Below are 15,476 nucleotides of genomic sequence, written 5' to 3' on the forward strand. Positions count from 1 at the left end.
TGATGCAGCCTTGACTATTAAAAAGTCAGTCATCGTGGTTGTCGTTCATGCCATTTTTCCCACCGTGACAGGCAGGGTTATGGCGCCTACTGGCTGAATTGTGTCATCAGAGAATCCCTTTAAAGGGGTGGGTGAAGGTCATAACTTGCTGATGCCTGGTAGTGTAAGTGGCGACTAGAAGGGTCATCACCAATGCGTCTTCGTACAAGTACAAGACTCCATCACATTCTTCTTCCCTGAAGGAGATTATTGTTGTATGACTGAGTGGCGGATACTTGGGTGGCCTGCCCATCACGTAGATTTCTTCATATCTCACTCTACGGGCGTGTGCCCTTCTGCTAAAGGTAGAGGCGCCACCTCTAGTGAACCCACCAGTTATGGTGTAGATTTCTCCTAGAGGTGTGTCATCATGATTGTTATGCTGGCATGGGGGGTTGCAACCATCGTCTCTGATTGGACGTTGCCTTTCTAGATTGTTGCTTCTTTGAGGATTGCGTCCTCGCTCTAACTATCGCCTCGACTTTCCGCGTTCGACGATCATCCACTCAAGCTCTCACGTGCTTATCAACTCGGACACCCTCTTTTTCATTTTAGTGCAATCTTTTGTCCAATAGGTGTCTGTCTGATGATACTTGCAAAAGCGCTGCCCTGTTCTGGCTTGGGTTGGTTCCCTTTTTTAGGAACCTTCTTTCTCTTGTACGTTCAAGTTGTTATGGATAAGCCTGGTACCTTGATCACATGGAGGCGCTTGTCTGTCGCGCCTTCTCTCTTGGTGGCCTCAGCTAGTCTTGCTATACCCAGCTCTACTCTTGCCATCCGACTTCATCTCTCATTTTCTTGGCTCAATGAGGGCTTGTAGGGTGTTTTCTGCATTGACGAAATCATCGGCTCTGTCCATAAAATCTATTAGGGTTGATAAGGTCTTCCTTGCTAACTCGGCTATGAATGGGCTTCTGAGCCACACGCCTCCCAACAAGGCCACCCTAGTGATTTTTTCATCTTGGTTGTCAGTGGTCAACCTCTCCTTGTTGAGTCTTGTAAAGTATGATTTTAGGCTTTCCTTCTCTTTTTGCTTAATGGTCAAGAGGTATGTCGCAGGTTAGCGACGCCTCTACTTGCCATAAACTGCGATAGGAATTGCTTGGCTAATTCTTCGAAACTATCAATTGACCCAGGTCGCGGCACTCCAAACCAAGCTCTCGCCACGCCCTTTAATGTTAATGGGAAAGCTCGGCAAGCTATCTCTATGGGAAAACCATGGAGAGTCATATGTGCTTTGGAAGTTCTATAGGTGATCAACTGGCTCTCGGGATCCGTCATACATCTCGATTTGAGGTACTTTGAATTTCAGCGAAAGAGGTATGACCATCACTTCTGCACTATAGGGTAGGTCCGTGCGATTTAACAATTGTTCGATTGAGGAAGAACCCCATCTTCTTTGTCATCTCTTCGTGTAGCCTTTTCTTTTCCAATTCTTCAGCATTTGTCCCTTTGTTGCTCTATACTTCTCCTTCTGGCTGCTTGTTATGGCTCGGTAACGTGACTTCGCTAAGTTCAATGTTATAGTGTTTCAATTCTTCATTCTCCCACCGTAAGTCCTTCATTGTCTCCATGACCCTCCATAGTTTCTCCTCGGTTTTTGCAAGTCGAGCCTCCATGTCTGCAGTTGTCGTGTCGCAGGTTGCTTGAGAGCGCATGGTGGTTGGCATGTCGTAATCACGTTGGAGTCCAATGAGAAACTGAAATGATACCTTCATAATCCCACAGACGGCGCAATTGTTATAGATGTGTTCCATGATTCACCAAAGCCCCCTACCTACAACAAACAAAGATGATGGCCCAACGTGCCTGAGGCACCTCAGATGCCTAAGTCAGTGATATGTAGAATGAGTTAACACTAAGACTCTAATTCAATGAATAGTTACTTGCACTCATCACCTTTTTACTGTATATATAGGTGTGATAAATTATCGATAAATTCCAATAATGATTATCCCTTTGGGTCTAATCTTCTCGATGCTCTTATCACCTTATTCATTTGACATGATACTCATCCTAGAGATATGGGGTTTATCCCAACTCCCTAGATTAATTATATGTTCTGTTACACTTGGCAGTTACCAAATGGAGTCGTGTTGGCCTCTAAGACCTACTCAACAACCTCGTTCTCGCTATCCATTGGGATGGGCCTCCAGATTGGGCATGTTCCCTATGAAGGGCTATAAAGGTCCCTCCAATAGGGGTGGCAACCGGCGGTTAAAAGCAGCTACTGCTGCTATTTTTTTCCCATTGCAGAAATAGTAAGTGTAACGAGAGGAGGAAGATGAACAGTTTTTTGTGATGGATTCGAGGCTATGGGTTGCAAAATGGATTGGGCCATGTTTGAAATTTATTTTGGGCCATCTGTATTCTTGTATTAAAAAAAGGAGGGGTCTAGGTTAGTTTTTGCCCAACATCTGGGTTGCGGCAAATTGCACATTAATGACAATGGCCAGTATGCTGGGCACCCAGTAGAGTAGCCTAAGTTTTTTTAAAGGTTGGACCATTTTATTTTGGCCTAATAATAAGGACCATGATCTGTGCATAGCCTAGGCCTTTTTGTGTGCATGCTTGGCCCAAAAGGTTGCACCCCAATGCACTGGGTGCACAACCCATCCAAGCTTTGTGTTTTGTTTGGGTCATTAGATGCAAAAGGGTTGAATGATGTTTTGAACCTAAGCCCTCACATACAAGGGAAACGAGGACTGAAGCTCATTGTTTGTAGTTTACTGAATTTTGTGTTTTAAATTTATTTGGCAAATACTTATGCCCCATAAGTATTTTTTTTGAATTTTCTTTTGAAATGGATCTATAATTTTTCATTGGTTATTAAATACATACATACCATGATATTATGAGATTATGTTTATCACCATTTTTAGGCATTTTATTTTATGTTATAAATTGCCTAGATTATATATTTTCAGTGAATAATTATTATTTATCATTAGTATTTGTTAGGCTAATTTTAGGAGTTAGTCTTCAAATTTTTAGAATGTGATAAAATAGAGGATTAAGTAATTGAGTTTGTATTGTCCATGCTTACGATTAGCCCAAATAAATTTCTTTGATCTGAGAAGAATTGTTTTTACGTGTGACTAACTCAGTTGATTGCTTATCTTAGTGGGAGTATGGTTGAGATTGATTTGAAATTAATCTCATATACAATATAAATTTGTGCCAAAATTAAGTTTAAAATTAATAATTAGGCATTGTGGCTCAAGAGATGATAGGAATCTTAGTGAATTTTTTATCTTGCGACGTGTGTTAATTATTTTTATTTTAACTTAGATTGACGTAGCAGATTTCTTAGATGTGCATGCAGTTAAAAGCACATAGGATAGTAACTTTGAGATAATTGAGAAGAAATCTTAGAGATTGAGTATGCGAGTTAATTGGAGCATTAATCTTCTCCATGAGCAATAGTTGGAAACGATTACATTTTCTTATGAGTGTCAAATAACCTTAGACTATCATTATTATAAAAACCTCAAAACGTTGTTGAGTGAAATTGTAAGTGCGCATGTAACGTATGCACTACAATTTTCATAGAAGTTGAAGTGATTGACTACCACATAAAGCTAAACCACGATTTTGACTTGGAGAATCTTGTGGGTAATTAAGGAAGTTGGCTTTTTTTGTAACGCAAAGATTCATTGATCCCATTTTCAGATAAGTAGATACTCTATAGAACTTGCCAATATATCTTGCTAGTAAAGAAATTAAAATCTGAATGTACAAGAGTGTTGAGTCCATTCTTGACTGGCACGTTCGTTTAAAAGGTTTTTCAGTACACCTCTTTGTGGTGTTAGCACTAGTAATCTTGCTCAAGTTCTCTTTCTTTCTTGCAAGGACAAGTAGCTCCTTGCATATATATATAAAATTGTGTACACCCTTGGGGACTTATGTAATACCAAGCACATAGGGGATTTGCATGATAATTGAGGCAAAGTCTGAATGATTAGGTATGACTTAATTAAACCTCAAAGTCTTGCTCGTAGTTATACTAATATAAGATAGGCTTTAAGCTAAAATAATGTCTCGTAAAGGCTTTTTTCTCTCCTATAAGGGATTGGAGAATAAGAAAAGATTTAAGTAAGCGAGAAATATGGATATATCGCTAGTTAGCTGCTAAAATGTCACATTATACATTTGTTGCAAAATGCAATATTACTTAATTGATTTAAGACTTGTTGAAATTAGTAGTGTTAGTAAGAATTTCTAGGGTTTAGAAGTTGGATGGTCACTCATTAACTACGCAATATTATTTCTCGGGTGGAGGGATGATATACTAAAATGTGCCTTGGAGGCATATGATGAGATCTCTTAAGAATTGAAAGTTTTCTTATTAATGAGATCGCTCTCTCCTTTATTTAGTAGATTCAACAAGAAAAGACAATATGAGCATTTTCTATATTAAAGTTCCTATATAAATACACCAAGGACATGAAATAAGGAATATTATCTCATCATATAAATGCGATTCAAGAATTTTTTTTAATCATAAGGAAAACATGTTTTTCAGAGAAAATATTTTCTAAATCGCAATTGTATGAGTTATATGATAAGAGCAATTATCTTGCAATGTTATGACTTGTTGAGAATAAAGTTATAAGTGAATTATGGAGCAAAACAGTTATTACATCACACTTGGGTTGATGTAATATGGGGTTACAGCCTTAATCCTAACATGCCATCTTTAGATCGAGTTCATTCGCCTTTTAGCAAGGCTAAGTGATTGTATGATTATTTTGTACAAATCTGAATTCAATTAAGATGGAAATATGAAGGATCTAAGCTTGAATTTGTTTTTTTTAGTGAAGAAAAATATTCATATTTTAGGAAGGATGGGGGGTATTACGGATTTTTTTAAGATTTTTTTTTTGCAAAGAATGTTTTGACATTTGCTTTTGTACAAAGAATGTTTTGAAGAATGTTTTATTTTAAATTACCTTAATATTAAAATTTTCAATTTTTTTATTTTTATTTTTATAAAAGATCGCTGAAAATAGTGTAAATAATTCACCAAGTAGTGGGAGTATACATTTGAATGAGGGTGTACCACTAGTAGTAATGACTCCCAAAACTCACTAGAATGTAAAAATTCTCATAAATAGCATGGTAGCTATATATCAGTATTCTCTCTCCATTTAAAGACTATAAGAGAAAATTTGAAACATGTGATTCGCTGAAAGTATTGAATTCACATAGTAAAAATTTTAACATAGAATTTTAGATTCATTTCACTTATATGATCCAACCTAGGGTTGCTGATCTGATCGACAAAGGAAAAATAAAGTTGATAGAGATATAAATCCATCCATTGGCACTAGTTGAGTTTCTTTTAGATAACCATTAATCGCACATTTGATAAAAACTTCTCTGGAAAGAGTTAAATAGTTGATTCTTGTAGGAAAATTAGATCGTTAGCTTTTGTGATGTTTAGTCACAAAGTACTTTAAGCGCATGATTGTTGCTTATACTGTTTTTGTATAAAAAGTGAATGAATGATACTGGTATTGTTTTCATGTAGCCTAAACCAACCATCTATTCAAAGATATCCAATGTATCTGGTCGTTATTATTAATGACCTATTAAATAAAATAGATTCTTTGAACATTATTGACAATCCTAGAAAAGTGTCTTCCTAATAGAGATGACGATCTAGTTGTCTAATATTATTAATTGTCACCTAATGAGTGGTTTTCCATACCATAAAATAATGGACATGGGTTTATGGAAAAGTAACTCAGACCTCACGTCTTATGAGTCTGTTTATAAGAAAAATAATTTTTAGGAGCTCTTGTTTAAAATCCATTGATAATTAATGAGATTTTGGCGAATACTATTTAGTATTTCATTATGATTTACTCATGGGAGTTAGAGGTTGAGATTTCATCCAATGATAAATATGGCTTATTTGATTAAGTGAGTTTATGATGCGATTTGGATAAGTCATTAAGCGTAATAGCTAGATTGTTGTGATTGTCCTTGGGAGACCATTAACTGTGTGAGGTTGGAGTTTTAATGTTTGCTACTTTGACATATTGTATATGACCATGGATGATGCAGTCTAAAGAGACATTATTGGGAAAACGACTAGACTAAAACTGAATGACATGAGAGCAAATGAAAGACTATTTGGTAACACTTCAATATTGTGTTTGTACTCACTGCCTACAAGTCATGTTGCTTCTTGGATACTGCGATATAGCTATAGATACATCATGTCTTATGGAGATTGAGCATTGCTCTGAGTTATTCGGACTTGAGATGTGACCAAATGAATCGAGACATAATGAGACACTTTTAGGGATGACTGGTATTCTCTCAAATAGATTCAGTATAGTGCTCCCATTTTTCTTTTACAGGTGTGCTCGATGGTTGAATAACCTATTTGCTAGCATTAATAAGATTGAGAACGTATTTAGAGATGCAAACCCGGGGTCTTGCCCACTATGTGCAAGTGAGAGATGTAGTAAAGTGGCGCCCATAGTGGGCACCTCTTACCCTTCCCCTTCTCTTGGCTAAGGGTTATGAAGTGACTTAATAGCCACTTCATAAACCTTGATGGCTAGCCCTTAATGGCCAGTCGAGGGTTACAATTGCGGAGGCTACATATAGCTCCTCCCCCCTTTAGATGAGGCACTTTATGCACAAATAGAATCTCTCTCTCAATTATAGTTATATTTAATTCTGGCATTTAGGCTGTGGAATTTATGAGTGTTACTCTAATATTACCACGTAGCACAATCCACCGTCGACGAGGATGATTCCGAATGAACAACAACGACCGTGGAAGTCCATGAAACAATCGCTCTCTATCTGAGATTTGTCGCTCAAGATAAATGATTCAATTGTACTCATATCTAGAATTTCTAAAATGTACCATTACTCAAACAGAAATAGAGCAATATGCTCTCCAAATTTGGAGAGCGGTATAAAATTCCTCCAAACTATGCATGCGCATGTCAGTTTATTAGCATAAATTAAGAAAATGCTTATCAATTTAGTGTACTGAGTTAGAGGAGTTTTTACCTACTAAAAATTAATATCTGCAACATGCGATTAATGCCAGTTTAGTTGGACCTCCAGACTACTGGGTTTTGCAATTTGTTCCAAGTCGATATCATACATTCTTCCAATTTGAGACCTTGCACTCATCTAGGTGTGCACTGCAAATAGAATCATGGGCCTTGCAGAGTTTGATTCAGACCTGATCTTTGGGCTTCTTCTTGCTTGGGACAGAACTTCGACATTTTTAAAGTTTCTCTATTTGGTTAATTCTTACCTTAAATGCGATTTTTTTTTTTTTTTTTTTCCGTATGCACACAATTAGTAGTTTGCTTTTGGGTGATGAAAACAATGAGATTTATTGAGTGCTAAAATAGAAGACTTGATCATCCACCAATGTTTTTAATCTCGTACTGTACTAGCCGGTACGGTCAATATTTGCCGTACTGGCCGTTGGGCCGGTACAGGTACTATATATGTTTCGTACCAGCCCAAATACCTATCGTACCGACCTCAATTTCGATCTTCAAATTTTATTTTTTTCATTTTTTCAAATTACAAATTTATTTTTTGACTCATAATTTAGACTAGATTATTTATATATATGTATTTATATATAATTTATTCATATATAAACTATTATTTTGGAATATAATTTATATATATGTAATTTATTCATATATCGACTGTTCCGAAACGGTACACAAAACAGTATCAGTATCGAAATATTTCATTTCAGTGCCTTGACCGGTACGGCTTCCGATACGGTATTCAAAATATTGTCATCCACTCTATTACACCAAGATGACCTTCTAGATGACTGATGAGTCAAACGATCTTGTTGGAATTAGATCTAGTAGATGTGTGCCATGTATCTCGCGTCTCCACTAGCTCAAGTTACATTTTCACTTGAAAGAGGGGCATACATTGTAGAGCGAAAAAAACCCCAATTTCAAATATGACCAACTAAGTCGTAAAAAATGGGACCGACTCTGTTGGGTTTGGTGAATTAAAAGCAAAACAAAACTCCAAATTCTTAAAAATATGATTGACTCCATTTGATTCAAGGATGGGGGCCATACATGCCTTCAAGGACCAAAATAGCACCCAAAAAAAAAAAAAAATACCAGGCTCAAGATACACCAAGTCCAATCCACTGTAAAGACATCATAAAAAAGTAGAAGGGAGAAAAAAGAAAAAACTGAGAGAATAAGTGAAGTCAGACACGCAAAGGGAAATTGTGAAGTGACTTAAAGCTAATATTTCTCATCAACCACCCCCAAGCCTCAATAAATGGGACTTTCCTATCCAAGTCATGAAAGGGGAATGATTAGATCTCAAGAGGGACCTCGGGGCATACATTAAATGACCTATGGAAGGATCTCTCGGAAAGCTTCCTCTACCTCAACTGAAGGCTCTATAGTGATTATGTCTCTAGGCAAATGGGCCATCGACCTCCATTGTACTATGAGATACAAGAGACTATACAAATCATCTATTATAGTGGATCTGTCCTCCAAACACCTTATAGACATAGGTTTATGTTGAACTATGTAAATATGTTTGTCTCTCTCTTATTTACTTTTTATTTATTATTTACTGCTGCCATGGTTGAACTCAAGCACGCCATATTGACGCACAAGCGACCATCTAGCCACTATCGTAGGCCAGGGATGTCTCTTTTTTTGATCTGGCATGTTGGTGCTAATTTGTGCTTTAAAACAACTCATAACACGTTACGCTAATCAAATAAATCCAATCCCTTTTTTCGCTAGATAAAAAGGGAAGAAATAGGCGATCGGAGGTGGAATGAGAAATGTTTGGGATCTCGATAATGGGTCCTGAACATTTCTCCCGAAGTGTTTCTTTTATTTTTTTGTTTTACATAATAATTAAGGAAATATTTTTTAATGATATTGTAAATTTTTTTCTGTTTTAAAAAATATTTAAGTATAACAAAAAAATGAATGAAAATAAATCAGAAAAAATTAAAAAAAAAACTATATATATATTTTTTTTGCCTTCTCGGGAGATCCTCGGGCTCGAGGTGGAATTCTATATTTGAGTGTGACTATAGATGCGCTCCCTCAAAAGTCATAGCTTATTTATTACATATTATTTGATGCGGTGAACTGGTTTAGTGCCCAACAGTAGTGCCCTCAAAGAGCGTGAAATTGGTTGTCATATTTTGGTGCCTCGGCTTCGCTTGCTACATGCCGTATAAGTTTTTCTGAAAAGAAGTGAACAATTATTAACCAAGACAAGCCATGCTCGTCAGTCTCTCCCGTCGCCTACTGAAACCCACGAACCACTCGGTTTCCTGGTCCACCAAAAGCTTCAACTCATGGGCATTAGCTATCAGAAATGCTTCTTCTCCACAGAAAGCCTTGTACCTATACTCGAAAATGCATCAGTTATCTCTCCCATTTGATAGCTTTTCGCTTCATTTCACAATAAAAGCTTGTGCCCAGTTGCAGAGCCGGATCATTATCCAACACTTCCATGCCCATATTATCAAGGTAGGCTTCTGTTGTCACGTCTACGTAGCCACGTCTATGCTTCAGGCGTACGTTGTCACGTCGTTTGAGAGTGCCGGCTTGCTATTTGATGAAATTCCGGAAAGAAATACAGTCACGTGGAATACGATGATTTCCGGGTATTCGAGGACAGGGGATGTGGAGAGAGCGCGTGCAGTTTTTGATGAAATGCCACTGAGGGATGTCGTATCGTGGTCTGCCATGATAGCTGCGTACGTGAATAGCGGGAATCCTGACCGTGGGTTAGCACTCTTTAGAGATATGATGGCGTGTGAGACTTTAAAACCTGACCAAGTCACTGTGGGATCAGTTCTGTCGGGGTGTGCCCACATGGGTTCTCTAGGAGTTTTGGTGGGGAAATCAGTCCATGGGTTTATCACGAAGAATGGGTGGGAGTTAAATGTGGAACTTGGTACAGTTTTGGTTGACATGTATACCAAATGCGGCTACATGAAGAATGCAAGCCAGGTCTTTGAACTGATGCCAGAAAGGAATGTTGTGACTTGGACTGCTTTGATTTGTGGGTCGGCACAAAATGGCTTCAGCAAAGAGGCATTGACTTTGTTTGAGATGATGCGAACAGCTGGTGTAAGACCCAACGAATTGACTCTAACTGGGATTCTTAGTGCATGTATGCATAAAGGATTAGTCGAGGAGGGCCGTAAATATTTCAAGATGATTGAAGAATGTGGCTTGGAGCCAAGAATCCAACATTATGGGTGCATGGTTGATATGCTAGGTAAGGCAGGACTGTTAGAGGAGGCTTATGAGGTTATTAGGACAATGAGATGGGAACCCAATGCTGTTGTCTGGGGTTCATTCTTGTCAGCTTGTAGGGAGCATAAGCACTTTGAGATGGCTGAGAAAGTAATTGATCAGGTGTTGAGGATAGTAAAGCCAGAGAATGATGGAGGGGTTTATTCCCTTATTTCTGATTTGTATGTTTTGGGTGAGAAGTGGGATGAAGCAGAAAGGTTGAGGAAATTAATGGCTGAAGAAAATGTGAGGAAGGCTAGAGGCTCTAGTTTCATCAGAAGCCGGTAACTCTATTGATGGGAAACTCTACTATTTCCTCTGTTCTTGGCAAACTCCATTGAGTTGGTGCGACTATTAATAACTTAGGAACCATTCGAGCATTATCATCATCATAAGTTCCTTAAATAGATTAGTTGATGTTTTAGATGAAGTGGTGCAATAAGTCTAAGTAGAAAGAATAGAAGTTTTGGTGGCTTATACTCGGACATCCTAGGTTTGAGTTAGGAGTTTTTCCAGATTATAGACAATTTTGATAGGCTAGTCTTGGGAATACTCCTAGCTACAATCCGAAAGGTTTACTTTGATGAGGTTCAAGTCATGAAAAAGGTTGCTTATACTCTGGCAATGATCAAAGGCTCTGAAATGCTACATTTTGGTGTGTGGTACAAGACAAATTGTCATTGTTTCCAAGTCTCATCCCAAAGCTAATTGGATGATAGGAAGATCATGAATGATGGTTTATCTTCAGTGCAGGTGGATACTGACATTCCTAGATCAACTAACCATTTGTCTTTTAACATAGGTCGAAACATCTTCTGCTTACTAAACGATATCACTATTGTTAGTCCAACATTTATAAACTTGTATTTATTCATCTTCCTCTAACTGAGGCTCTTGTCAAACAATCTTCCAGTTTGCTCTGCATAATGAATCATCTTTGTGTGTGAAGACTTTATCGAGCAGGACTCCTAGTTAATTATTTCATTGAAAAACTCTATATGCCGTCAAAAAGGCGCAAGTGCAGGGTACTTGGTTTTCATTTGATCCTCCTTCTCCCAATTGGCTTCTTCAATGTCATGATTTCGCCAAAGCACTTTCACCAAAGGAATTTTCTAATTCTTAAGGTCATTTTCTTTACAATCCATAGTTTGAACAGGAACTTCCTCGTATGTCAAATTGGGTTATAACGAAATATCCTCTGCACCAATAATCGTTGGTAACTGTTCCCCAATGCTTTTCTTAAGGGAAGATACGTGGAATACGTCTTGAATTCCCTTGGAATTTAGCTGGAAGGCCAACCTATACGCAATTGAACCCATTCTTTGTACTATCTAATATGGTCCCATATATCTTAGACTCAGGTTGCCCTTCTTCTCAAAACGGATCACTCTTTTCATAGGCGATACTTTAAAATAGATCTAGTCACCAACTACAAACTCAATGCTCATTCTTCTGCATTCAGCATAGCTCTTTTGTCTATCCAGAGTTGCCTTCATTCTTTCCTTTATTAATAGAATTTGCTCCTTCATTTCTTGCAAAATCTACACACCATATATCTTTTTTTCTCCTACCTCGTCCCAATATAAGTGAAATTTGCATTTTCTTCCATACAAAGTTTCGTATGGCGCCATTTGAATGGTGGCTTGGAAGCTATTGTTGTAAGCAATTTCTATTAGAGGCAATTATTTCTCTCAATCGCTTTTTCCTTGTAAAACGCAGGCTCTTAGCATGTTCTCTAAGGTTTGTATTGTCCGTTCAGTTTGCCCATCAGTTTGTGGATGATAAGCACTACTGAATTTTAACTTTGTGCACATTGCGTCTTGAAGACCTTGCAAAAAACGGGAGGTAAAACGCACATCCCTATCTGACAACATTGTCTTAAGGACTCAATGTAAGCGTACTATTTATGCTATGACCAAACGGGCTAACTTCCCCATAGGGTCAATATTCTTAATAGGCAAAAAGTGAACACTTTTTGTCAAGTGATCTACGATGACCCATGTAGAGTTATTTCATGTTGATAGGGCTAAGCACTGATTCAATTGGAGTTGATATGCCCTAATACTGACTCCGACTTCGACTCCGACCCTTGTAGACTCTGCTCCTCCAAGTCAGAGTTGAACTCGGAGTGGAGTTGGATCTACAACCACCTGGCACCAAATCACAAATCTGAGAACACAAGATTCACAACACCCAATCATAGATCACAACCAGCAACCATGAGCCACCCAATCACCAAAATCATCCAAAAAAATAAAACCAAAATGCATATGTAAAATCAGAATACAAACAAAAAAAATAAATCCAAAAAAATTGACACAAATCAAGACTTGAGAGACATGGATCGAGAGGCAGAGGGTCTTCTTGATGTCTGCACGGCGGAGGAAGAGACTGAGAGGCGAGCGATGGGTGACTGGCTGGAGGCTAGGTTTTTTCAAGGAAAGTTAGAAATTGAGGTAGTGAGGGTTCGGAAGGGTCAGAGTCAAAGGAGTATTTGAAGGACTACATGTTGACGGCAGGGGAAGAGATCGTGAGGCAATCGGCGATGGGCTAGAGCCTGAGGCTAGGGTTTTTCTCAAAACGACGAGGGTCTGAGGGAGATTGAGGTCGCCACCGGGGGTGGGGGGTAACATATTAGCATTTAGTCAAAACTACGCCATTTTGGCTTAATTTGGGCTGGGTTTCGCCTTTTGGGCTAGCTTGGTTTGATTTTTGGCCCTTTTGAGTTTCTAAACTCAATTTTTTCCCTCTGTTTTCAATGTTCAGGACTTTTTTCCTCCTAAATCTTAAACCAAACCCTATTTTTTAAAACAATAAATTTTATTTTAATATTAATGTTTGTTTTAGGCTTTTAAGTTTTTAACCTTAAGTATTTTTATTTATGGTATTTATAATTGTTAGTATTGATTATTATTAGATATTAATTATATGTTATCATATTATACTTTTAACATTTTATCATACTATATTGTCTAATTATATACTATCAACTTATCATTCTATTTATAGTTTTTATAATTTTTTTCATCACTCAGTTTAATTGTTAGTATTGATTATTAACAATTTTTATTTAAATTGATTTGTACTATATTGTCTAAAATTTAAATAGAATTATTATATCAGTATTATTATACATTGGTATTGCTTGTACTATTACTCTATAATTTAATTATACATTATTATAATTAGATTCGTACTATAGGTTTTAAATACAATTGTTAGTATTTATATTTGTACTATAATATTGATTGTAGACAATTACATATAGTTATACTAATAGTATTATATGTTGGGCTTCATTCCCCCTCTCTCTCTCTCTCTCTATCTCTCGTAAAAAATTAAAGGCTTTAGATCTGATTTTCGTTGGAGGGGTGCCGTACCTCCTCCCTCTCCTTCCCTTCTTCTTTCATTCACCCACCTTGTCTATCAATGTTTCTTTTGCTTAGTTTTATTTTGCTTTCTTCAAGGTTGAAAAATATAGATTTGCAGATTTTCGACAATTTTCAAAAGACAAGCGTGGCACAAGTAGATAAACAGGTTAAAAATCATTCAAATGAAAGTGGTGATTTTGCAAAAATCAATGCGCGTGGTTCTCACTCGCCGCCCACACTTGTGCATGGTCCTCATGCGCCCCTTTCACCAGCTCTTCTCGACACAAGCTCCAAATCACCAGACTCGCCACAATCAGACCTTTCAAATATGACCTTTGTAGCTAAAAAGAGAAAGTGTGTTTCATTCACGGGCCGTCATAGATTTCTAAGTGTACTAGAGTTGGTCCAAACTGTAATCCGTCCATTTTTCATATCTATCTTACTGTTTTTTTTTTTGTCTCCTTATTGTTAATTAAAATGAAAAAAGTGTTTGTCTCTCGAATGTTTATCTTTAGAGGTTGAGTCCCCTCTTTCTATTAAGGGTGAGGTTGAGTCTCTGTTTACGCAGAGAGTGTTTTCTGTTGAACGTTTATCTATAGAGAGTATTAGCAATAGTGAAAATCAGACCAGTTACAAAAGGGAATAGTGTAATGCTGGAGCTCCAAATGCATTATTTTAGTTTATGATATCATGTTTTACACAAGAACATCCTATAATGTATTCGGTCATGGATGTAAGTTTCTCTAATGAATGAATGATAACAGTTTTCTTTAAAAATAATTGTATTATATGTTATTAACTCGTTATACTTCTATACTAGACTACTAGTGTCTAACTTATTCCTATTATAGTCTATAGACTTGTACCATAATGATTAACTACATATTATTATATTAGTTTCTAATTTATTTTTAACTTAATGATATACTAGACTTAGTATTATATGTTATTATACTAGTCTTATTATATATTAGTATACATGTTAATATGTTATTATATATTAGTTATTATACATTGTTAGCATTGATTATTAACAATTACTATTTAACTAATGTCTAATTACATATTATTATACTATAGTATTATATGTTAGTAAATATTAACTCAGTATAATATTTTTCACTAATGTTTAACTTATTCTTATTATAAACTTATACTATAGTTTTAATTAAAAGTTATTATATTAGTTTCTAACTTATTTGTAATTTAATTATATACTAGACGTAATATTAAATGTTATTATGCATTAGTATTACATGTTATTATACATTAGTACTTATGTGCTTATACATTAGTATTACATTCTATTATAGATTAATTACTATACATTTCTATTACATATTATTATAATTTAGTATTACATGTTATTATAAATTTATACAGTGGTGTTTATACATAATACATTAGTATTAAATGTTATTATACATTAGTTGTTATATATTAGTATTACATGTTATTATACATTATTGTTATATGGTAGTAATAGTATGATGTTTACATATATTAAATTATTATTAGTCGATTTAGTCTAGTTATATTATAGTATAAGTGTATTATTTTAGGTACATTTGTTCATACTAGTATAAGTTATAGTTATATAAAATATATCTAATTAATATATAAAAAGTATATATATTTTTATCCAAATATGTACAATATCAGAGTCGGAGTCAAAGTCGGAGTTAGTACACCACTACATCCGACTCTGATTCCAACTCCGCTTATTGGAGTCAAAGCAAAGTTGGAATTGAATTTTCAG

At 36.2% G+C, this 15,476-nt stretch overlaps 1 protein-coding gene across 1 annotated transcript; it reads left to right on the forward strand.

Annotated features, from left to right (window-relative positions):
- The first annotated feature begins 9,189 nt into the window (after positions 1-9,189).
- On the forward strand, positions 9,190-11,276 carry LOC109001248 (pentatricopeptide repeat-containing protein At5g66520-like). Its single transcript, XM_018978448.2, has one exon. The coding sequence runs from the start codon at positions 9,321-9,323 to the stop codon at positions 10,632-10,634; it is 1,314 nt and encodes a 437-aa protein (XP_018833993.2). The 5' UTR covers positions 9,190-9,320; the 3' UTR covers positions 10,635-11,276.
- Positions 11,277-15,476: the final 4,200 nt, after the last annotated feature.

The sequence above is a fragment of the Juglans regia genome, chromosome 4 (assembly GCF_001411555.2).
Source record: "Juglans regia cultivar Chandler chromosome 4, Walnut 2.0, whole genome shotgun sequence".
NCBI classification, from domain to species: Eukaryota; Viridiplantae; Streptophyta; class Magnoliopsida; order Fagales; family Juglandaceae; genus Juglans; species Juglans regia.